Source organism: Pseudopipra pipra, chromosome 7 (assembly GCF_036250125.1).
Source record: "Pseudopipra pipra isolate bDixPip1 chromosome 7, bDixPip1.hap1, whole genome shotgun sequence".
Classification (NCBI taxonomy): domain Eukaryota; kingdom Metazoa; phylum Chordata; class Aves; order Passeriformes; family Pipridae; genus Pseudopipra; species Pseudopipra pipra.
In genome coordinates, this window is record NC_087555.1 from 10,557,127 (window position 1) to 10,580,150 (window position 23,024).

Genomic DNA, 23,024 nt, shown 5'->3' on the forward strand with positions numbered 1-23,024 from the left:
GTAGAAAATTCACTGAGCTTATTCTTGTGAGGAAACCACACAGAGGAAAACAGAAAGGCAAAACGTTGTGAAATTAGTTTAGTAGGACAGGGTGGCTGCAAAATTGTGTGTTACTTCAAAGGTAAACCATGGAGCCAAAATGCCACATCACCTGGGGATTTGGCTTACAGTCAGAGCCACTCAGTGTGGAGCTATGCAGACATCTGAGAGGAATTCCTTTGCTAGCAGGATCATTTTTTTGGCTCAAACTACACGGCAACATGAAAAGACTAGAATGACTCTGATTTAGCAAAACACTCAAACCAAGGATTATGCAGAGGCTTTCTTACTTTCGGTCCATGTCAGAAGCAGCAGCATAGTGCAAAGGGGTGCGGCCCCACTCATCTGTTTCATTAATGTTGGCTCCTGTTGTCACCAGTGTCTCAATACAGTGGAAATGGCAATTTGCAGCTGCATAGTGCAAAGGTGTCCTGGAACATAAGTGGTAATTTGTTACCTCATATTCCAATATGCACAACCAAGGATAAAGATAAATCTTAAGTGTTGCATTCCTACAGATTTCCAGCAGTCAATATCAGCACCTTCATTTATGGAAATTTAAACAAAATATTGTGTTAATAGGAAGCTCTGGTGCTCCTACAAAGTCTAATAGGATACAGATCATCAGCAAGTGTCTTGCAAACAACCTATTCCCAGTGACAGCCTCTGCTGTGGCTCTACATACATGCTACTTCCTTCCAGTTGGGAGGCAGAGCAAAGCACAGTGTCCCTTGCAGCAGCTTGTTTAGCTGGCATAGCAATGCTTCATGGGGGGGAGGAATACTCCAGGAAGCACATCAAGTGACAGCTATTCTACCATCATAATCCAGGCTTGTCTTAGGCACACAAGCACAAGAATTTAGACATTAAGAAAAAAACCTGTGATATTTTTAAAACAGAAACCTCAAGAGGGTGGGATGGATTTCATGTATTTAATGAAGTCTGCACCTGTCTGTCTGGCATATAACTGCAGCAGCAAGAGTTCTGCAGAGAATGCCAAACTACTTTATTTTACTGTCATTTTTCACAGAACGTATGATTTCCAGACTTATGTGGCCTTTCTTCCTTGTCTGATAGATTCTTTGTTTTTTAAAAGAGCTTTATATTTTACCTACCTTCCACATTTGTCCTTCTTATTAAAATCTGCTCCACTGCTTTGCAAGAGTTTTATACATTCTACATTACTGGAAAGAAAAGTAAAGAAAATAAAACATGAACAAAACAGAAGTTTACATCTGTATTGCCTCCTCTCCCCCAAAAGGAAAAAGTTACTCTAATAATTTTTGTATTATTTGCTGTGCAAAACCAGGGTACAGCAACTACAACATGAAATTCTATCAAACAGAAAATGAAGCTTTAAAACACTATTTCCTTTTTTTTTTCCTAAAAAACCTCAAACTTCTCTTCTGCAGAAGAGAAAAAGAAACTAATTTTCCAAAGAGAGCACAGTAAATGTGATCAGAATTCAGTGTTTGGAGATTTTCAATGGGAGCTGTACTCTAGTGCTTCCCACACTGAACTGGCATTTTATAAGGGAACTTATAAAGAAAGTTGTTGCTTCTAAAATGCCAGTCTAATAATGAAGAGGTGACATTTAACGACATCCACCCCCATTCAGCAAAGCATTCAGCAGTAAGCACTTTGCTCAGATGCTGTTTACTTAGTGAGATATAATCACAAGAGTCACTTTTAGGTTTATTCCCACATGATTTGTGGACTACTGATAGATCTGAGCACATCTCCAAGTGCTTTGCTGAATAAGGGGCATAGCTATTTAAAGTGATGGTCATATCAACATGGCATTTATATAAGTGGGGGAGAATTCACCACACCACAGCTGTTTCTTCATCTTGTTTAAAGCCAGGTAATTTTTAATAGGAAACAAAAATCAGCTGAATTCTCACAACTTTTGTAATTCAAGCAAATTAAGGTATGACTCCAAGCCAGAAAATGACACAAAGAAGTGCAGCACTTTCCGAGAATCCTTGTCATTCACAGAAGCAATAAATCACCTGTGTTCACATTCAGATGAGCAGGCCTTTGAATTATGTTCTTTTCCTAGCACCCATGCAACTCCCATTAATGTAATGGGAGTAACAGGCATGTGTCAGGAAAAAACTAATGCCTTTTGTATATCTCTAGCTATAGAAAAAAAAAAAGGACTGGATGCAATTATGCAATATTTTGGAGTATGTTGATCCCTACTCTAAATTGCAATTGCATAAAATAACTACAGAACACTCACCACAACGTACTAAAAATAAAAACACTTGCTAGTGTGACAATTATAGTAAACCACTGGGAAAATATGGTTTATTTTCATGAGCCACTTTTGCTTCTTATGAAGCCTCTACTTCTCTTTAAGACTTCCAGGATGTTTTTATTATGCTTTGGGGGTGTAGCCTTATCAAAGAGGTAGCATCTGAACTACATTATAATAACCTCCATCCAAGCAACTGTCACATCTCCTCTATTAATGTGAGAGAAGTATCAGGAAGAGTAATACCACAGGAATAATAAAACCAATATTTGGATCGATTTTATTAGCTTTTTCTTTTGTAGTAACAGAAACTTGGTAATATATATTTTGGTTCACTGAGAAGAAAAAGCAACTTCTATAAAGATTGCCAAGTATTTCCTGTGGATGAGCATTTCTGCTTGATATAACCACAGAGAATCCAAGATGGGCTATAGCCAAGGCTCCATTTCAGCTATTTTCTGAGCTATAAAGTACTCAACAGAAGAGTCAAAACTCAATGCTTGCCAAATGTTTTGTCCTTCTGCTAGGTTAACATCACAGCACTTCACTGGCAATTGTTTGGAAATGTTTAAACTAACTGAATGCTGCATTTACAGCTTAAACTGACATATTTCAATTTTCATTGCAATTTCCATTTCTGGCCTCCCAGCACTTGTCAGGAATGCATCACCCTGAGAGAAGGACAGCATTTTGACTTTCTAATTTGGAGGTTGGGCGTTGGTTGGTTGGTTGGATCTGGGTTGGTTTCTCTTTTAGAAACTTTTAAACTTGCACCTGAAAAATCAAAGAGGGAGATGAACTACACTTGGACTCCAAGGTTGCAATCTGATGGGCACCACTGCGCAGCTGCATTTTCAGACAAGGACACAGTCCAAAGGCAAAGGCCAGGAATAATCCCTGCCAGCAGCATCCCAGATCTACAGCTCCTACTCCTCACTTGCTGTGCCCTAGGAACTGATGATTTCCTGCAGAGTGCTGGCCCTCAGTGACTTCTGTGGCCAACGGGCAGGCCTGGGTGAGTGTGCAGTACCCCACTGAAGCTGAAGCAGTCTTCACATGGGCACGATAAGAAAGAGTTTTACCCTATGCCTGAAACCCATGCTTCAAATCACAACCCAGCTCACTACAGCAGAGGGATTCAGATCATCTCCTTTCCTTTGCAAGCACACCCCAACAGGAGGGCAGTAGCAAAGGACAGCCTCAATTTTGACATCAGGCTCCTTCGCTTCCCTTGCACATCAATAAATTCCCCTGGGGGTGACACAGCTGGCTGGCAGCAAACCTGCAACGAAGCCACAACATCACTTAAACCAGCTACAGCCACAGGTACTCACCCTCCTGCAGCGGCAGCGTGGAGGCACGTTCTTCCGAAGCTATCGGGGGTGTCTATTTCAAAGCCTGCAGACAGCACGTGCTCATTACTAAACAAGGACACTATGCTATACTTTTGTCCTAGTTAAACCACAGGAAACATCGCAGAGACAGAAAAATCAGTTAGTTGGAAAAAAACAGACCGCAAGCAACTACAGTCAGCGAGAGGTTGTCACGGGAACGGCGAGCGGCTGCCTGGCTTTGGCAGCTCTATAAAAAGAGCTGCAGAGTTGACGAGCGTCTATTTCCACATCCAGCTCTGCGCCACATCCCTATTTACAGCCCCGTGACAGGCATTTATGAGGCAGATACTTATCGAGAGGACTGTGACAGCAGGACACGAAGACAGAAAATACAGAGACACGAGGAAGAACCACAGAGTCAGCCTAAACATGAATTGGGGCTGGTTTTATTGTGTGTGGTTTTCAGATTGGAAAGAGGCTTCCAAGGAGCATACAGGAATATTCATCACGATGCACAAGGCCAAAGATATAATCCTGGCAGTGCTAACTCTGGTCACCCAGAGCATTTTCTCTTCCTTCCTAGTGGTCAAGGCCAGAGGGCACCACAGTTTAATGTAATGGGGTCTGTAATTACTATTTTTCACATTCTTTTATATTCTACAGGATAGTTTAGGGGAAAAAGTAGTGGTAGGACATTTTACATGTTAAGTAATGAAGGAGTTTTCTAGAAAAGGCATATGATATGCCTTTTCATTTTTTAACTCATGGGAACTCTTGCCTGGAAAAAAAAAACAAACAGAATTTGGGATTTGACCCCTGATTAGTGCCTTTTTAAAATGGTTGCACCAGCAAGCTCCTGCTTCTTCTGCTTTGAGCTTGCTGAGGATCTCAAGACTGCTCTCTTGACTCTTACAAGACACTACACATTCAGTCATTTCCCCTCTCATGCCCATAGAGCTTTGGCCAGCCTAACTCCGTAACTCTGTACGGTTTCAGAAACACACTTGAGTTGTATCTAAAACATATCTTTAGTGAGATGTAAACACCTGAGCCAGTGCAGACCCCAAAGAGACAATTTCTGAATTATTCTTTTGGGGGGGGGGAGAAACTCCCGAAACAAAACATTATCTCACATTCCTACAGTTTGGAGAAGGGTCCTAAATTTCCTTTTTCCTCCTGGTGAATTAATATAAACCCTCTGAACCTGTCAGGAGGAAAGAGCTTTGGGCACGAAGGATCCAGGATGTGAGGAAGTACCAGCCCGCCGTTAGGAAAGCCGCGCACACTCCGGTACAACTGCACCACACAGCCAAACACAGGGCACAGGAAGTCTTTCATTTGAATAGGTCACAACAATGAGCATAAAGGGGCTGTAAGCAGCAGAGACACACACTACTCGAGCTCCAAGGACGCTGTGGGACTGACTTACCCGACGACAACAATTTCCTGCAGCAGTCTGAGTGAGCGTTCAGCGCTGCTAAGTGTAAAGGGAACATGTTGTGGATCCCACACCTGAAAGGCACAACAGCCTCGTTACATGGTGTCATGTGAAAATGCAGGTTGCATACAGACACAGCACATCAAAAACTCCCTCCAGAAAGGCAGCATTTTTTTTATCCTTTTCTAGGAAGATTCGTCCTTGGTGCCTGCCATTATTTTTATCTGTATTTCCTTAACAGCCTTCTCAGGAGTTAAAAATACTCTGATGCAGCAAAATCTTGGCATTATGCTTTGAACAGAATGTGGCAGGAAGGTTTCTAAAAATTCAAGGCGAAGCAAAGGTAAGGGAGGAAGAGAGAGAACAGATAATGCTTGGAGTCAATTGCCCAGTGTGGGATGCACAAATTTCTGCACCAAGTACACATACTGCAACTGCCATTCTGAGCTAAAAGTAAATGCCAGAATCTTCTCTATATATTTCTGAAACCCATTTTTTCTGCACTTAACATCCTTTAGACAATTCTCACGTGGGTTTACAAAGCCTCTCCTTCTTCCCCCTCCCTCTCCTGGGGCTGGAGTAGCTGATGACTCTTCACACTTGCCCTTAGGCTGCCATGTCACAGTTTTCTTCTAGATCGTAAGAACCAATAATCTGATTTTCCTACAGCTACTCTCCTCACACTCCCTTTCACTTTTTCCTCCCTTTAACACATGACCAACCTTCTTTTCAATTACACTATAAACTTCTCAGAGCAGACATGATGGGTAAAAAAAGAAAGGTAGGCACCTATCATTAGGCTAAATCTGTATCAGGCAACCACATAATTTTTAAACAAGCTGAGCACTCAGCAACTTTAATTAATATCAGCAAATCATCCCAATGCAGTCCCTAGGCATGCCACTGCTTACTGTCTTAGAATACTTTTGGGTTTGGACATCTTGGTGTCTTGCCATTCACCATTGTTTTATGTAAAGCATTTGGTTGTTCTAGAAATATTATCCTACTGGCAGTTCTCCAAGTGCACATAAACACAGAGCCTCTGAAACCAAGCTCGACAAGATTATCATCTACTGCCTGCTTCAGCAGACATATATTTTTAAATTACAGACTCTGGAACAATAGCAGATGGATTCATATCAGTCCTTCATTTCTGCAAGACAATTGGTGGATGGGAGAGTATGATCACCTCATGGAAGAGGATTTCAGATACAGACCCAAAAACAAAGGAACTTGTCTTTCTGCAAGACCCACCATAAATCATAATTACTTACGAAGCTTTAAACAAAAATTAATGTGAATGTTTGTAAAGATATTTTGCTCTCTCCAACATTCTATCCAAAAATGCATTTAACTAATTTCAGTTTCTTTTTAAAAACCTTATTCTTTCCAGAATCCACAGGAGTCTCTTTCCTTGGTCTTCACATTAAATGCACCCTCCTTGCTGCTTCACTACACTGAGGAGTGACCTGTGGTGCTGTACAAATTTTACTTCTGCTAGAGTCAGCATCTATATCTTAGAGTAAATCTATTAAGAGATGATCTGACAGCCTGGTCTTTGAAGAAAACAGCACAAGCTTCACCGAGGTGCTGCATCTGTGCCAACAGGTTTCATTTTCTAGCTGTAGATTCATTTATATAAGGTAATATTGGACATTCTGTGTTACTGTGCTTCTTCCTACACCCATTTCTCTCCATCTCCTCCTCCACTTAGTTATCTAACGCAATATTATTCATCTTTTAGGTCAAGATTTCCATCCAGCATGTTTTAGCTGGTTTCCATCAAAATACACTGTCTGCACATCTGCTAACCAACATCCCACTTCCACTTGCTGTTCCCACTGGTTCCTCCCATCACTTATACACTTTCTCCTCCAAATGCAGTTGCCTCAAAGACTGATTGAGCTGTCTGCAGTTGTTGCTAACAGCACTGCAGAATTTTCCTTACTAAGCCCATTCAAGGAGCTCAGCCAGATTTATTTACATGCAGCACATACGAAAGTACATTTAACACAGACAGTAGCATCATTTTGATCCGCCTGGTATCTCTGAGCCAACTTCTTATTTCACTTATTTCTGCTGCTGGAAAAAGTATTTTATTTGATCAATGTTCCAGTCACCCAACTGTGAAATAGAAATTTCTAGCTGGATAACCCTGACTCCAAGAGTGGGCTATCCCACTGCATCTCATTTTCCCTTAAACCCTCAATATAATAGACTGAGACAGACTGCACTGGAGAGAGACATAGGAAAAACATACACGTCTATTTAGACACCAGGATCTTCATGCTGGATATATTAATAAAATCCAGTGACGTTAGCTAAAGCCTGTGGAATTTCATTTTCCATGCCAATTGAAGATCTGTTCCACCTTCTGAGTTTGCACAGCGACAGTTGTACTTGACAGAGGAGTATGGCCAAATGTGTTACTTTCTTAAATGCCATCAAGCAAACAAACAACATACTGAGAGAGCTGCAAGTAGCCTCAAAATTAAAAGCAGCTCATTTGAATTTGAAAGCAGGTTTTCCTAACTAGATAAGTCAAGAGAAGTCACTGATTTCTATGGCAGGTTCTAGGTAGAAGACAAATTATGTTTTTGAGACATGCAGAGGTAATTGCCAAAACCTTACATTCATGAAATCAGATGCTGCTATTAAACACTTGGTACAGATACCCCCCATGGCATTGAGTTACCCTGATCTCATACCCCTTTATTTATGTTCAGGTTTGCTATTTTCTTTCAACAGACTGTAAGAACCTGAACATAATTATACAGTACTCAAGTATTAATAATCAGGCACCTGCCAGTATTTGAGTTGACAATACTAATCATATTTTAGGTGCTCTCTTGACACATGTGCAAGAGAAAAAAAAAATTGAATTGAAGCAGAACGCACTAACAACATTTACAAATGTGTCTAATTTCAACTCCTTGCCATTCTGTTTGAAAAAGACTGCCAAATTCACCAATTTGGACAAAAGCAGCCCTGTTATTTCAGCTACATGAATATCAGAAACATCAAGACAGGCTCTAGTTATTCTGAGATCAGAAATACTTACTAACATCTGCTTTGCAATACTGCATTTCTATTAATTATCCTATGTCATACCAAAAGATATAAGGCAAAGGAATAATCACTACGTAGGAAAGATCATAAACATTAAGTTAATTTAGATACTTAAGAATACACTTTCCCTTAGAAAGCATCTGAATTTTTTTCCAATTAAGTTTCCTATACAAACTCATTGCTATGGACTTCCTGGAAGAACCGTGATCAGGATGCACTTTATATATATACATATATATATGTATATATATATGTATATATATGTGTGTGTGTATATATATATAAACATATATATGTATATATACACACATATATACATATATGTATATGTACTTCATGTACATTAATACCACTGTGCCACATCAATGCTTCAGGAAAAAGAAGCAATACTGGCACTACATGTAATAGTGTAACAGTGTAACTGGGCACAATAAGAACTTAGCAGAGTTTTCTTCCCCTCCACACTTCCTAGTTGTTCATATTTTAGTCCCACGCTCCCCACTGAAGTACAGTACAATTATGCTTATCCATTTTAACCCTCCCACTTCAGAACCTGAGGAGCAATTGTGTTTCCAGGTGTCGGACATAACACCTGATCATTAGAAACAGCTCCACTTCAGCACCTACTTGGCAGTATCGGCTCCGCTGGTTATGAGTGTGTTGATCAAAAGCTCGTGTCCATATCTTGCAGCCACGTGCAGAGGGGTGTTACCATCCTTATCAACACAGTCGATTTCCCCTCCTGCAAAAGACATTTTCATACAGTTTAACACTGAAAGGTTCAGCCTGAACCAGTGACCACAAGTGTTATTTCTCTCTAGCGAATGCAGCATAACCAACCCAGCCACAGAGACACTGAATTTCAGAGACCAAGAACCAGCACAGAGCAAGCTGTCAGCTGTCAGCCACTGGTGCTGAATGTGGTCTGGCAGCAGCATTTTTACCTCTGCAGTGGCAGGGGAAAGTGGTGGGAACTGGTGAACAGGATGATATACAAGGGTCAAGCGCATCACTCAGACATGCTGCCCATTTAAGGTACAAATGGATGCCTTGAATTAAAATAACGAGATAAACTGTTGAATAAACCATGTCCTCATTCTTAAAGGCACTGCCACTCAACCTCACCTGTAAGACAACAATGTTAAATGGATTTCACTCAGGAGGCCATCAGGAACACACCACAAACAAGTGTGTTATGTGCTTTTTCTGCATCTTACCAAAGAACAACCAAACAGTGCTTAAGTAGAACTTTTCCTTATCATTTAAGCCTGGCATCTTGTGTTTTATCTTCACAAGCAAGAAAAATAGATTATTTCTTTAAATAGACTATGATCAAAGCTCTATTTTCTTTTTGGACTGAGAACTGTAACTTTTTTAGTCTCTCCTTGAAACCCAGGTTTACTGTACTCCAACTATTCTCATCCTTCCAGCTGGCCTGCATCCTTCTGGAAGTAACATGTCAAAAGCCAAAACCAGTACTACAGCTGATGTCTCCCAGTGCTGAGCTGAGCAAAAAGGATTACTTCATGCCTGCTGGCTATGCTCCTGTCTATGCACTCCTGTACTCTGCCCAGCACATGTACATCAATGAGCATTTTTAAAGCCCCATGACACTGTTGACTTATGGTCAACAACCTTCTGATTCTCTACAAAACCCAGATCCTTTCTTAAGGAACTGCCACCCACCTGGCTGTTGCCAATCTGAACTTGTCCAAATGATACTGCTGCCTCCATGTGTGACCTTTCTTTTGCTTCACTTGCATTATAACTTCTGTCTCCAGTTTTACAGGATCATTTTTGGTTCTGACTCCACTTTCTGCCAAACTAACAGTCTCTCCCAAATTAATTTTTTTTTCTCCAAATGTTAAAAGCACATTTTCTATTCCACTATCCAAGTTTTTAATGAAAATACAGGATAGTTCCAGACCCAGAAAGGAAACTGAAAACTCCCTCGCCCACCTTCCACTTCAACAACAAACCATTTATTACTAATCTCTGAGTGTGGCTTTTCAACCAGTTATGCACCAGCACTATAATACTTTAATACTAAACTAGTTTGCTGTGAGACTGTTTTATTAAAGCATGTAAAAAATCTTTCTAACATCAGTATATGTTAATATTTACTACATGTCCACTATTCACAGGAGATAACAGGCCATAACTGCAACAAGAAAAGTTCTAGTAAAGCACTATGCAGTATCCCTGGAGAAACTGTGGATGCCCCATTCCTGGAAGTGTTCAAGGCCAGGCTGGATGGGGCTCTGGGCAACCTGATCTAGTGGAAGATGTCCCTGCCCATGGCAGGAGAGATGGAATGAGATGATATTTAAGTCCCTTACAACCCAGGTCATTCTATGATTTTCTAATGGTGAATAAAGGTCAGTGAAGTGCTTCAACAGGTTTCCTGGGATGGAGCCTCCACCAGTGGAGGTCTCCACAAACATTACCTGCCCACAGAAAAGCTGGGGGACTGTACTGTGTTCACAAAGCCTATTAAAATGCTGTAGAAGAGAATTGTGATATTTTGACTTCTTTTACTCTTGGGAAATCTGTGCAAGATATTGCCTACTTTGGCTGACCCCTGTAAAATTCTCCAGCATTTCTTTTTCCTCGTTTTTAGAGATAGGTATCACATTTGCAGTTTTCCAATTTTAAAGTAATCCATTCTTCTCCTACAAGTTGCTAGAGACAGCAACAAGAAATTGAGACATCTTTAGCCAACTCATTAAGTACTGCAGAATGAAACTCCATTTCTTTAAATCATTGACATTTCTCTCTTCCACAGTGTCCCATGGCAATGAGGCATAAAGTCACTTGCAATCAGATCTATGTACAATACTAAAATTAGAGGGGCAAAAGATGAAAAAAGAAAGAAGTGAAACCCAAGTAACTTGAAGAGCAGAGATGTGTGAAGGACAGGTGAAAAACTGCCAGTACTTCCAAACACAAATCCAATAGCAAGCAAACAGTGGCTCTAAGTCAGAAAGCATATTAAACTAAACAACTAAAAACTGCATGAAATCACAGTTTCTTCCAGTTTGCCCCAGCTCCCTTTTATTATTACTATTTTATTTATCCCAGGAAAGATATGGCAACAATTTGCATGATGACCTGAAAGAAGCACGATGTACTGGACACCTTCATTTTAAAATACAATCTTGTTTAAATGTGTCATTACATTTACAGCATAACTGTTCAGCCATCTTCAAGATGTCACAGTTCCAAGTTTGGGATTTGGGAAAACAACAAAATCCCCAAACAATGACCAAACTCCAGACCATCCCGTCTGGTGTGGCCAAAACTGGGAAGCTTAAGTAAAGAATCAGTAATAGCAACCTCTGTCAATCAGAAACAGGCCTCTGCCAGATCTCCAGCAACAATAACTGTTACACTCTGTAGTGCTCTTGGGCAAAAAAGATGCCTGATAAATGACTGACAATCAGGTATCCTGGCTATGCCAGAACAAACAAGGTAGTGCTGCTCCTCCCTCCAGAGTATTTACTCAACACTTCATGAAGGCAGTGGTGAGGGATGAGCTCAGGGAGGTGAGAGAAGTACAGCTGCTGAGTGCAGGGTAGAGAAAATGGTCTGAGCTTTAAGAAAACCTGGGCTTCGAAGAGAGGAGAACTAGAAAGTTTTACTGGGAGTGTTTTTGGTTTGGAGACTTCTTTTTTTTTTTAGTTTTGAAATAGTTTGAGAAAAAAAATTGTACTTGCTGCTCAACGGAAAAAAAGACCTAAATACAGCTTTCAATTCTTGTTTTCAGAATAAGAGTCTGAACAGATCAGCTAGACCTCTGTCAGCCGGAAGATTATGAGATTTTGCTAACAACCAAAATCTCAACTTGTGATGACACGATGGAATGAGAGCTGTCAGTGCAGCTCAAAGCCAGAAGTTGATGGAGCAGCCCTCAGAGCAGTTCTTTGGCACTCTGGGTCTGAACAACTGAAAACTGCAACGCTGGAAATGCCTAATCTTTTGGAGAATCATTAAACAAGCACAGAAACTCACCATTCTGAATGAGGGTCTGAGACCGTGTGAACCTCCCATGGACAGCTGTCATGTGCAGTGGGCTCTTCCCGTCCTTACTCTAACAGAAACAAAACAGAAACCCAACCATTTAACATGTAAAGCGGTGGAGACAATTTGAAGACTCTCAGCTCAACATCCTACAGCTATTCTTCAGATAAAAACTCTGCTGACTTCAAATGATTGCAGGAGTGAACCTATAGATGATGTCAAATGCAGAAGGTGTAAGCACACAGGTAAAACAGTGTGCTGGAGTGGAGCCTGTCCTTACAGCCTGGTGGTACACAATACTTGCTAAAAACCCACATATAATATGACATATTATTCTTTGACATTGTTTTTAAGTAACACATGCCATTCGGTCATTGTCCTTAACTTTTGCAACAAGGGGAATAAAGAACAGCAAAGGAACCATAAAGCTAAGTAGGAGAGCAGTCTGTGAGAAACTTCCTGTTTATCAACCTATATTTTATAGACAATCCCAGAATAAAAACCACCATACTAAAAACTTGTTGTTAATAAATTTCCACACAATCAAAACCAAGATGTCTACAAATGACCAGTAGAAAACAGGGAAGGCTTATGAAAGGAAAGGTTCAGTGAATAGGGAACAATGTTTTGGGTTCTAGGGAAAGAAACAGACTGGGGAAGCTGAGGAATGAGAAAATAGCACAGGAGTGGTACCAGCCTCACTACTCACATCACTAAATGTTTATGGGCAAGGGGTTTCACCTTTGTTGGCAAGCACAGTACCCAATTTAATTTTAATAATTCTGAGTTTAAATAGTGCACAGACTATTCACGGATCTCAAGGGACTTGCCACAGGTGTTAAATGTCAGGAGTTAACTGTTAGTTTTATAGATGGGACACTGAAACACAGAGTTTAAACCAAAGTAGTCAAAATCTTGTATGAACTCAGAGACCTCAAGTCTTCTGGTACCTATACTACCACCCTCTGTTAGATAACAGCAAGTCCCTTTCAGCTTCATCAAGATGTATCAATTGTGCCTCAAGAACATTCAGATATCCTAAACATAATCAGACTTTGTAAGCTTGGGCTCTAAAGTAGGTAACAAGTAACCTTCAGCTCTTATTCCCTGAAAGTCAAAAGGAACTATTTAGAATCAGGTTTAATTATATTCACATTATAAGGAGAAAGAAAACACCAGAAATGAATAAGTTCCTTGACTTACCACCATCTCCTGAGATACCATTTTGACAGAGCTCTTGAGACTATATTTCAGTACTGGTTTGTGCATTCAAGAAAGTGGCTGGCCTAGGGTTTAGAGCTGCCATTATATTTATCAAGGCACTAAGAGCTCCTCTGCTGGGAAGTAATCTCATCCAAACAGTTTAATGATCAACATTCTCAGCATCACTCTAATTCCATCAAGGATTTAAAGCCATGCTGTACTCATTATTACAGTTTCTTCCTGAGGTATGCAAATAGGATAAAGTAAAACTGTAGAGCTGGAATGCAAGTTTTACCTGAATATTGACATCTGCCCCATTATTCACTAGTAGTTCAAGACACAGTGCTCCATGAGTGGAGGCAGCAGCAAAATGCAAGGGAGTGAATCCATTATTATTGGGCTGATTTACATTAGCACCATAGTCAATCAGCTCATTAACAACAGAATCCTGACCATTGTAACAGGCAATGTGAAGTGCAGTATTTCCATAGATGTTCATTTCATCAATCTAAAATGAGACAAGGAGACATAGTTAAAATTACAGACATCAGTTTAGCATTTTACATAATGCATCATACACCACAAATGGAAATAGCTGGAGGTTCAAACTGTCATAGGGCATATTTCTCACCAGCAAATTTCATTGACAAAATACACTCCCAGACAGCTTAACTTGGAATGCTTTACCTTTACTATTATTAACTTTCTATTCTTCTGGCAATTTCTAAAAGCCATTAGGAAGTTTAAAGCTGATAGCAGGACTATGTAATGATGAAGATGATGAAAAAAATCCTAACAACCTGGAAAGCTTTTACATGTAAGTGGAAAAGCAAGACAAATAAAAAGCTCACAATCTTTACTTTTAAAAAATTACAACAGCGACTACTGAGTTTTTGTGAACAGAACCCAGGTGTAAGAGCTCTTTCCACACATTTATTTTGGAAGTGGAATGAAGGAATCTGAAGGAAAGAAAGGTTAAAGTGAAAAGTCATTTATGGTTCAATAAGAAACCACTTTAAGTAGCTCAGTGTTATAAAGATGTAATTAAGATTATGTTACTTCTTGATGACCAACTTAGTATTCAACTGCTGTTCTCTAAAATAGGACAAGACAGATTGTACAAGACTCAGACACGGCATGAACAGCCTTCCATGAAATACAGGTGTCTCAAAGATCATATCCCCAGTGGTGGAGAAGGTGGAAGTTAAAGCAGTGCTAGTAATTACCTAATAACAGGCAACACCTATTTCCCTTCAACTTCACAGCCAACAGACTGTGAACATGTACTTCTGACAATTTTTTGGCATATCAAGTGAGCTGAAGATGCAATGGCAAATGCAATGGCTTTATTTGCCATCTCTGATTAACTGTCTAATTAGTGCAAGCTCTTCTGGTCATCTCACCACTGCTTTGAGGAGATGGCAATAAAGAGAAGTCTGTGCCCTGAAAAAAAGTTATTTTCCACAGTGAAAATAATCCTTCTCCTTCCCTCCATCAGCTACAGAGGAAATATGGGTCCCTAAACTGAAACACCCTGAACTGCTGTCTAGGTAAAGTATGTAGTGGAAATGTTAAGAATAACCACTCATCATATCAAAGGAAATGCTGAGTCAAGGAAAATTTCATTAGTCCATCTTCTTCTGCAGGAACAGCATATATTTCCTGATTTCTTCAGCAAGGTGGCCTGGAATTTACTGTCCATATCAGACTTTCTTTAATACAGTATGTTTCCTGACTCTTGAACTAATAAACTACATGAAGCATGAGGTGGTCCAGAAAATGGGACCTCTTTTGTTTAAAAGCTCTGCCAATGTCTTTAGCAGCATCTATAAGAAAAAAAAGGAAAGACTATCTCTAAATATGGAGAAACATGGATGCTACAAAAGTGCACATTATCACATACCTCCACCCCCAGGTTAAGGAGCTGCTTCACGATATTAATCTGCCCATTGGATGCAGCTGCATGAAGTGGGGTATAACCCTTCTTGTCTTTACAAGTCACTTCTGCACCGTGATTAATCAGTAAGGCAACAACTTCCAGGTGACCTTCAAAAGATGACAGACGTTACCAATGAATACATCATCCTACAGCATCGCTTCTCCCAAATTACTGCTGTCTTGCTAATGCACTGCCCTTTCACTGCTATTTTAAAATGCTCCCACAGTTTTACAAGGGGGAAAAAAAAGCATTTTTATAAATGTTCCTAATCCTAGGCCCCAGGCTTTGTCAAGAAATCCATGCATTCATCTTCCCCAGATGTGTCAAATTTCTCTTTACTGAATTAGTTTTCCAGTCACTAAAAGAACAAAATCACACTTCTTTTCCATTTCTTTCTCTAAGACTAACAGTTTGTGTTTTAATCTCAGAATAGTGAGCACAGGAGGATGGCAATAAAAGTCTCCCAAAACAGCATCCTACAGATGTCCTCTGCAAACATACCTATTAACACTTCTTGTTTTTTTGTTAGTGATAAAAAAATAACCTTAATAAATTATAAAATGGAGGTACCCTCTTTGCTAGCACCATTGAGGACATAGAAAACTAAATTTCAAGTGCAGGACCTAGGAAACTGTATAGACAAATTCCAAGTGTCCAGAAATAATTAAGCATTCAATAAACTATGTGAGGGCTTATAGGATAAGATGCTCAGGTCTCATTATCTAAATTCTGTCTAAATTGCACTACAGACTCCTGAATGCTGTCTAAATTGCACTACAGGCTCCTAAATTCCATTGCTAATTTAGGCCTTAGATGTTATCTAAATACTTTTAAAAGTACATCACGAACTTCTGAAAATATTTAAGTGCAGAAGAGATGTGGAATTGTATAGCACAATGGAAAAGCCTTTCACATCTACACAGTACAGTTCAAAGCTCTCTAGCTCAAAAGCCACATCACAGTTGTTGGCAAGAGCCTTCCCATCTGTCTGTGTGTATCAAAAAAAACACACAATATGCTTTTCTCACAGTTTGAAATCTCCTATTATCTCACTTCCAAAAGTGCCAGGATTTAAATCAAGGTTTTTGACAGGTCAAATGAAAGAGTTCCTGGCGGAGGGCACATAACTCCCGACAAATTGTAAGCTGAAATATAAACTGCTTGGCCAACAAAAGCTCTTGAACAAGCATGACCAGTATCACAAGCAACCTTTTTCTAGTATTTTTAAATTATAATGCCTCACTGCAAGAAATTTTCCTTTAACTTGGAAGGAATAATAAGCTCAACTGATTTAATTAAGAAGTATTTGGAAACACCACCGATGTTTTGAACAGATAAATCGGTTGCTCTTGTCCACTCTGGAATAAAAGATGACAATTTGCTCCTAACAGGAAGAAATCACCTATGAAGCATTTCTTAAGAGCATCATAATTTAGCTACACTATAAACTTGGATTTATGACCTTAGTTATCTGCACTTTATATAAAGTAGTCTTTAGCAAAAACTGAAACATAACCTGTTGTTTTTCAAGCCCAAATATAGTTCAGACTGGAACTAGAGCCAGAATAAAAAAACCAAATTGAAAAAGCAACACAAAAAGCCCACAATTAACTGTCTTAAAAAGGAAATCACAGCCAAGATCTCACTAGCTGCAAACCCATAAATGGACTGAGTTTATTTAGATCCGCTGCACCCTTCCCTCTTCAGGGTAATTACAACACTCACTTTCCATGGCCAGATCTGTTCTTGTTCATTTTGAAACATGCCATTCATTTGTGAATAGGAAGTTAAAAAGCAGGAGCAACAGCCCAAGCCTTACCCATGTACGCTGCCCAGTGAAGAGCTCTTCTGTCCTTTTTGTCAAAAGCATTGATGTTTGCCCCCTTGGCCAAGAGCAAGTTCACCATCTAGAAATAACAACAGCAAGTAAACCAACCCTATAGATCACACACAACAGATTATAACAAATCAATCTAGCAGTAAAGTTGAGACCATAAAACACTGCATTTGAATGATAAATTTGTGAATGACACAAACTGTTCAAAGCCATGTGCATTAACCACATGCACCAGTGACAGTCACAAGGAACCAGGACAAGTTTTGTGTCCACAGAGAGGGGCTGAGAGCATGGAGGGGGCTACTACTGCAGTGTGCTTCAGATCCAGCTTGGCAAACTACCTGGAAGAGAAACAGTTTTGGAAGTGAAACTTTGCTCTTAATTTTACTGTTAAGACCAATTTAAGTGGTTTCCTTGTGGACTGGGACAAGACTCCTCCAGACTGTGTCATAACAAACCTTAATATCTGCTTGATCTTTCCACAAGGAGTGTCTATCCCTTGCCACACCATAGTGATTTTCTTTAAGTTTCCCTGTGCCTACTGTCTGTGGACAGCACCAGGCTGTTTCCTGCACAGTGCTGGCCTTTTAGACAGCACAGCTAAGAGATGAAAAGCTGCTTTCTCCATTGTCAATCATTCAACACGAAATGTAAGAAAAATGGGAGGGGGGGGAGGGTGAAAAATAAAAAAAGAATGGAAATCACAGTAACTCCAATTTTCAGCTAAACATTTTGAAGTCATAAATTACAGATGGTTGTCTTCCTCTCTTACACTGTTTTGCCACAGGGATCAACGAATAATAGCAGATATTCAGTCCACATTTCTGATATTCTCTATCCAAAAGCTCAGGAGCTTTAGATTATGATGTTTAGACACAAAACATTACTGCCTTTTTCCTACAGTGCAGTATTTTAAAGGCCAAACACCATCATCTTACAGGAACTGCCATTCCTCTTCCTTCTTTTAATTACAGTACAACTGATCAACTTTTGCTGACAGAAGCCTATTGCTCCAGTCTAAGAGTTTTTCTTCAATATCTTGATCATCAGGTGTGAAATGGAGCAATGAAGATCCCTGTACCCATATCTAAAGATTCTAGCAAAATCATTTACATAGCGGCTTCATTTACAAAACTATAGTTTTTCTCATATAATTAAACAGTAATAATACTAGAAGGGTTTGCTTGTGTAAGTAGAAAAACAGAAGCACATTTTCTAGAAGACTAATTAGAAAAGCCGAGTGACTGGATCTCAACACAGCTGCACATTTCTTCAGTAAGAGATGAATCCACCAGTTTTCCATTCTTTCCAATCTGCCACTCTTATTTTCACAAGCAGTCCAGAGGACAAAAAGCCAAGGACACCCTGGAGCAGCTGGAAGCGGTGGCACAGCCAGCTCTCCATGCCTGCATGCCCACCTCCCTTGCACGCTGGCTCTGCACAGGTGCTTTCCAGCCACTGCCCTATTTCCGCAGGTAGGAAGCCTGTCGCTCAGTTTGGAAAGCAGCTGAGCAGCGGGAACCCCGGGGGTCAGGGCTGGGAGGGTCAGTCTAGACGCAACCACAGCAGGTCAAGTGCATGAACTGGGAAAACAAATCAAGCCCACGGTCAGTCAGGCTCTTGGGCCGCTCACCTCGATGTGCCCGTTGAGCGCCGCGTGGTGCAGCGCCGTGCGGCCCCCGCGGTCCGACACGTTGACGCTGCTCAGCAGGGGGATGATGATCTCCGCGCACTTCACCGCCTTGTTGGCAGCAGCCACGTGCAGCGGCGTCTGCCAGTTCTTGTCCCGGGCGTTGACATCGGCAGAGTGCTTGATCAGCACCTGCACTGCCTCCTGCAATGGCAGCACAGCCACAGCGTGAGCAAGCGGTCGGAATAAAGGCCCGGCCCACCTGCTTGGCAGCTCAGTCACAATGCCTGGGCACGTTACTCATGCACAGCACACACGGCCAGGAGGAGGGAACGAGAATAACATTTATCAAAACAACCTCCCAGGGTACTGAAATGGCATTGTTCATTCAAATGCCAGAGCACGCGTTACCACTGCTGCCATTTAGAGCAGTGGCCTCACAGTCCAAATTTCCCAGTTGGATTTGAGGATGTCCAAAGCTGCCTATGAAGAGAGCCCAGCCTGTTCAGTCAATTAAGCTTCAGTACCACAGTCATCAGAACTGTGCTCTCAGTGAAGTGATGCCTTAAGCCCCTAATGTTTTTTATTTTTCTAATATTTGTAAGACTTGTAAGTTTTATAAGTAGTGGAAGTCGATTTTAAAAGCAGCAACCCCCCCCTCCTTTGTCCCTTGTCCCTTTCCCTTTCTCTAGCACCCTTGTTTACACATTCCTTAACCCTCTTACCCCATTCTATGCTCCCTATATCAATCCTACTCCTGAATATAACAGAAATGTTTAGTCTTTTGTCAAGGCAAGGCTTAGATTGTTGGCAGAACAGCATATCAGGGCCTAAACCACAGAATACGGTCAAGAATTCGGTAACTATGTACCCTTTGTGCTCTGATGAAGATGGGATGAACAGGGGGTCCCAAAACCCCAGACCCATTTCTCAGGGGGTGGACCCCGGGGTGGACCAGAGTAAAGGCCACAGGGTGGACACATCTGGGATTGGATGGATGGTATTATAAAATGTAACATCTCAGGCACGGCCTGCGCACGTCTTGTAACATCTTAGTCTTGGCAAAATAAAACCTTTCTTATCTCACCCCTAATTAACTGCTCTGGAGATTTTTTCAGCACCAAAATTTCACGGCAACAGAAGAAATGGATGTACTTATTTGAGGCATTACTACCACTGCTGGTGGGCTCAGCCTTGGCCAGCAGCAGGACTGTCCCGGAGCTGCCTGGTATTGGCTCTGTTGGACATGGGGGAAGCTTCCAGCAGCTTCTCACTGATGACACCCCTACAGCCCCCCACTACCAGAACCCTGACATGCAATCCCAATACATACTGTTACAGGAATCACTTATAAACTGAAAAGCATGTCACTTTGGACAGTAAAATAACAGCAAGTTGCTGTTAGTTGTATTTATAAACAGGAAAAATGAGACGATAAAGAATTTGTGAAAACAAAGTTTTAGCTTTGCAAAAACATGAGAACGTTGGTGTCCCCAAGTTAGCATTAGCATTCCTTTCCTCCCTAAGGGCTAAGCATAAGCCAAGGGTCTTCACTGCAGTATCCATTCTGTCAGCCTGAGACCAAACAACATCTTTTAAGGTTAATTTTGTTGGTTAAAAATGAATATTTCCCAGTGAGAAAATGTGTTGTTCTCTCTTGAGAGTCCGTCTCACTGGAGAATTCACAATCAGTTCTTTCCTGCTTCTGCTCATGTATCTGCCATTAAGCAAGTCGGGGGGAAAAACAAGTTTTTCTCAAAATTACATTTTGTCTCTTCTTCCTTTTTTTTCCGTGAACAAACAAAATATGAAGGAACCACTGGGGACACAGTAGCATTCAAGCAGCCTTGTCTGCTAAATACAACTCACATCTGGTAAGTGAGAGAGCCCTAGTCCTACACAGCACCTTATTCTTTTTCCATAAACTGAAAAGTTTTCTGGTAAGCCCAGCCAAAATTTTATTAAAGAATAACAAATGCACACAGCGTATTTAAATAGCACTTTCATATGTAGAATGGCCCAGGAGAGCGCCTGCAGTCTGTATCAACACTACATACATTAGTAGGAGTAGTATTTCTTTGTCCTCAAATGATCTCAGCAATTTCATTTTCTACAGCCATCTCATAAACTGTTCTCTAACAGATTTTTTCAGTTAATGACATTGCATCTCTTACAGCATCAATAATGATATATGTCTGTTGATGTCTCAACAGGATTTTGTTTTTTAAATTACAGGCCTACTATTTTAAAAGTCATTTAAATGTAATTCACTGGAGACCTACTCAGCTGGGACATGAAGTCAGCAGGAAAATTCACGCACTTTTAATGAAAGAAAGAAAAAGTTAAAGGAGAATTCTTAGAAGTAAGTAATAAGGACTGAAAAGCCTAAACTAAAAATATCTAGACTTTTAAAAAATAAAACCAAAAATCCCATTTACACATTTTTGTTTACATCTGTTACAATCTGCTGCTCTATCAGTTTTGGGATCAAAAGTGAAGAGTCCTTATGGAGAACTTTTAATTCTATTGCTTTTGAGAGCATGAGCTTTCCCCTTTTATTAATGTAGTTTCTACATATGCATGCAGTGCACAGCTATGGTGTAAGCCTCTGCAGTCAGTGTCTGTAGCTATCCCAAATTATCACAGTGAAATATCTTTACTTTTCCAACTATATAAGGCTGAAAGCTGATAACATCCATTAACAATCCTACACAGTCACACCTGAGCGTTGTTGATTTGTAAATAAACATTTAAATCCCTAAAGCCCACTTGAAAAATCATTGAGATATAAGTAAAAATGTGTTCATGCTTTTAACATGTAAAAAGGATTCAAGAAAACAGATTCGGAATCCTGTGAAAACTTAATAGTGAAAGGTTAATAACAAAACTTAAAATTTCTTGGTGATCATTCTGAAAGCAACTGTGTTCACAAGAACTTCACAAACTACACTGAGTCCTACTGGTGAACTCCTAGACCCTTAATTCATCTCCTACTATCAGTGTGAGCTATGAATTCACCTCCTGCTATCTACTACTATCACTATTGCAGCTGCACATTTGTTCGCTTGTGTAAAAAAGTGAAAAGCAGAACTGAAAGAGCCTCAAAAATGCTAAATCCTCTTTCAAAATTATTGCCAAAAATAGCAGTTATATTATAAATAACAAAGAAAAAAGGCCAGGAGAAGAAAGTTACATGTGTTTATAAAATACATAGCAGACCACAAAAAGGCATCAAAGGCGCTCCCCTGCTGCCTCACTAATGCACCTGGGTACTCACTGTGAGGTACCACAACTGCCAGCACACTTTCTCATTGTGCTTCAGCTGACAAAGAGTTAAAAACGAGACTCAAATCCACAGAAAGACATACATTTTCTGTTAGGACTGTCACTGACAATAAAAATCATGTACTCTGACACATCCAAAAGAAGAAACCAAGCGCGCTGCAATTCCCGCATCAGAAAGACTGTGGCTGTTTTTTAAGGTTCAAGTCTGATCTTTGTTTTCCAACATGGCTTTTTGTATTTTGCTTCATTACAGCATTCATACTCTATCAGATGTTCCTTTCAGAGAGTTCCAATGGATGCCAGCAGCTGGGAAGCTCAGCCAGCAGCCAAACAATGCCCAAGTTCAGAAGCGAGCCCAGGATTCCTGCCTCCAGGCTTGGCAAGCGCTGGGACTGTTACGGAGGTGATTCGAGTCCATCAGTCTCTGGAAGACAGCCACCCACTGTCTCTTTTACAACCCCTCCCCTCATCCCCAGCAGCCAATTCAGTCTGCAGTTGGGCTCACTGTTAACTAAGTATTAGGAGGATAAGAGTAGACAGGGAGGTCTACAATGGAAAGCCAAGAATAATGGTGCAGTTGAAAATACAGTCGTGCCTGACCTGCATTCCTTATGTTATTGCTGCTCCTTTTTAAGACAGCAACAGAAGAGGTACAACATGACACCAGAAGATTTTTATTTGTCAAACAGAAGAAATATGGGCAAACCCTCCCTCACGCATGAATCAAGTGCATTAACAGAAAACCTAACGGATGCCTTGAAATGCAGTTAACCAAAACAAACTATGTAATGTGTGTTGGATCACACCCACATCCACTCCCTTCTGGCACATGCACAGCATGTACACATCCACACGGATTTATTCCTCTTTATTTCACCACTTGAAGATGATGTGGGCACTGTAGATCACTGTGGACTCTATCCCACACCAGTCCTGGTCACCTACTCCAGCTGATGGTATGACTTGCTAC

General features: G+C 40.5%; 1 protein-coding gene across 16 annotated transcripts in view; it reads right to left on the reverse strand.

Annotated features, from left to right (window-relative positions):
- The window catches only part of ANKRD44 (ankyrin repeat domain 44), a 137,201-nt gene that overhangs the window by 37,949 nt on the left and 76,228 nt on the right, over positions 1–23,024 (reverse strand). For 12 of the 16 annotated variants that reach the window (XM_064660518.1, XM_064660508.1, XM_064660506.1 and 9 more), the window contains exons 5-14: positions 18,773–18,973; positions 17,122–17,209; positions 15,267–15,409; positions 13,659–13,871; positions 12,152–12,230; positions 8,768–8,882; positions 5,063–5,145; positions 3,634–3,751; positions 1,155–1,223; positions 330–470 (exon numbers count right to left, since the gene is read on the reverse strand). In XM_064660518.1, coding sequence (XP_064516588.1) covers positions 330–470; positions 1,155–1,223; positions 3,634–3,751; positions 5,063–5,145; positions 8,768–8,882; positions 12,152–12,230; positions 13,659–13,871; positions 15,267–15,409; positions 17,122–17,209; positions 18,773–18,973 — 1,250 coding nt within the window. The remainder of the gene's footprint in view (positions 1–329; positions 471–1,154; positions 1,224–3,633; positions 3,752–5,062; positions 5,146–8,767; positions 8,883–12,151; positions 12,231–13,658; positions 13,872–15,266; positions 15,410–17,121; positions 17,210–18,772; positions 18,974–23,024) is intronic. The other 4 variants (XM_064660511.1, XM_064660522.1, XM_064660510.1 and 1 more) reach the window with 1 other exon arrangement.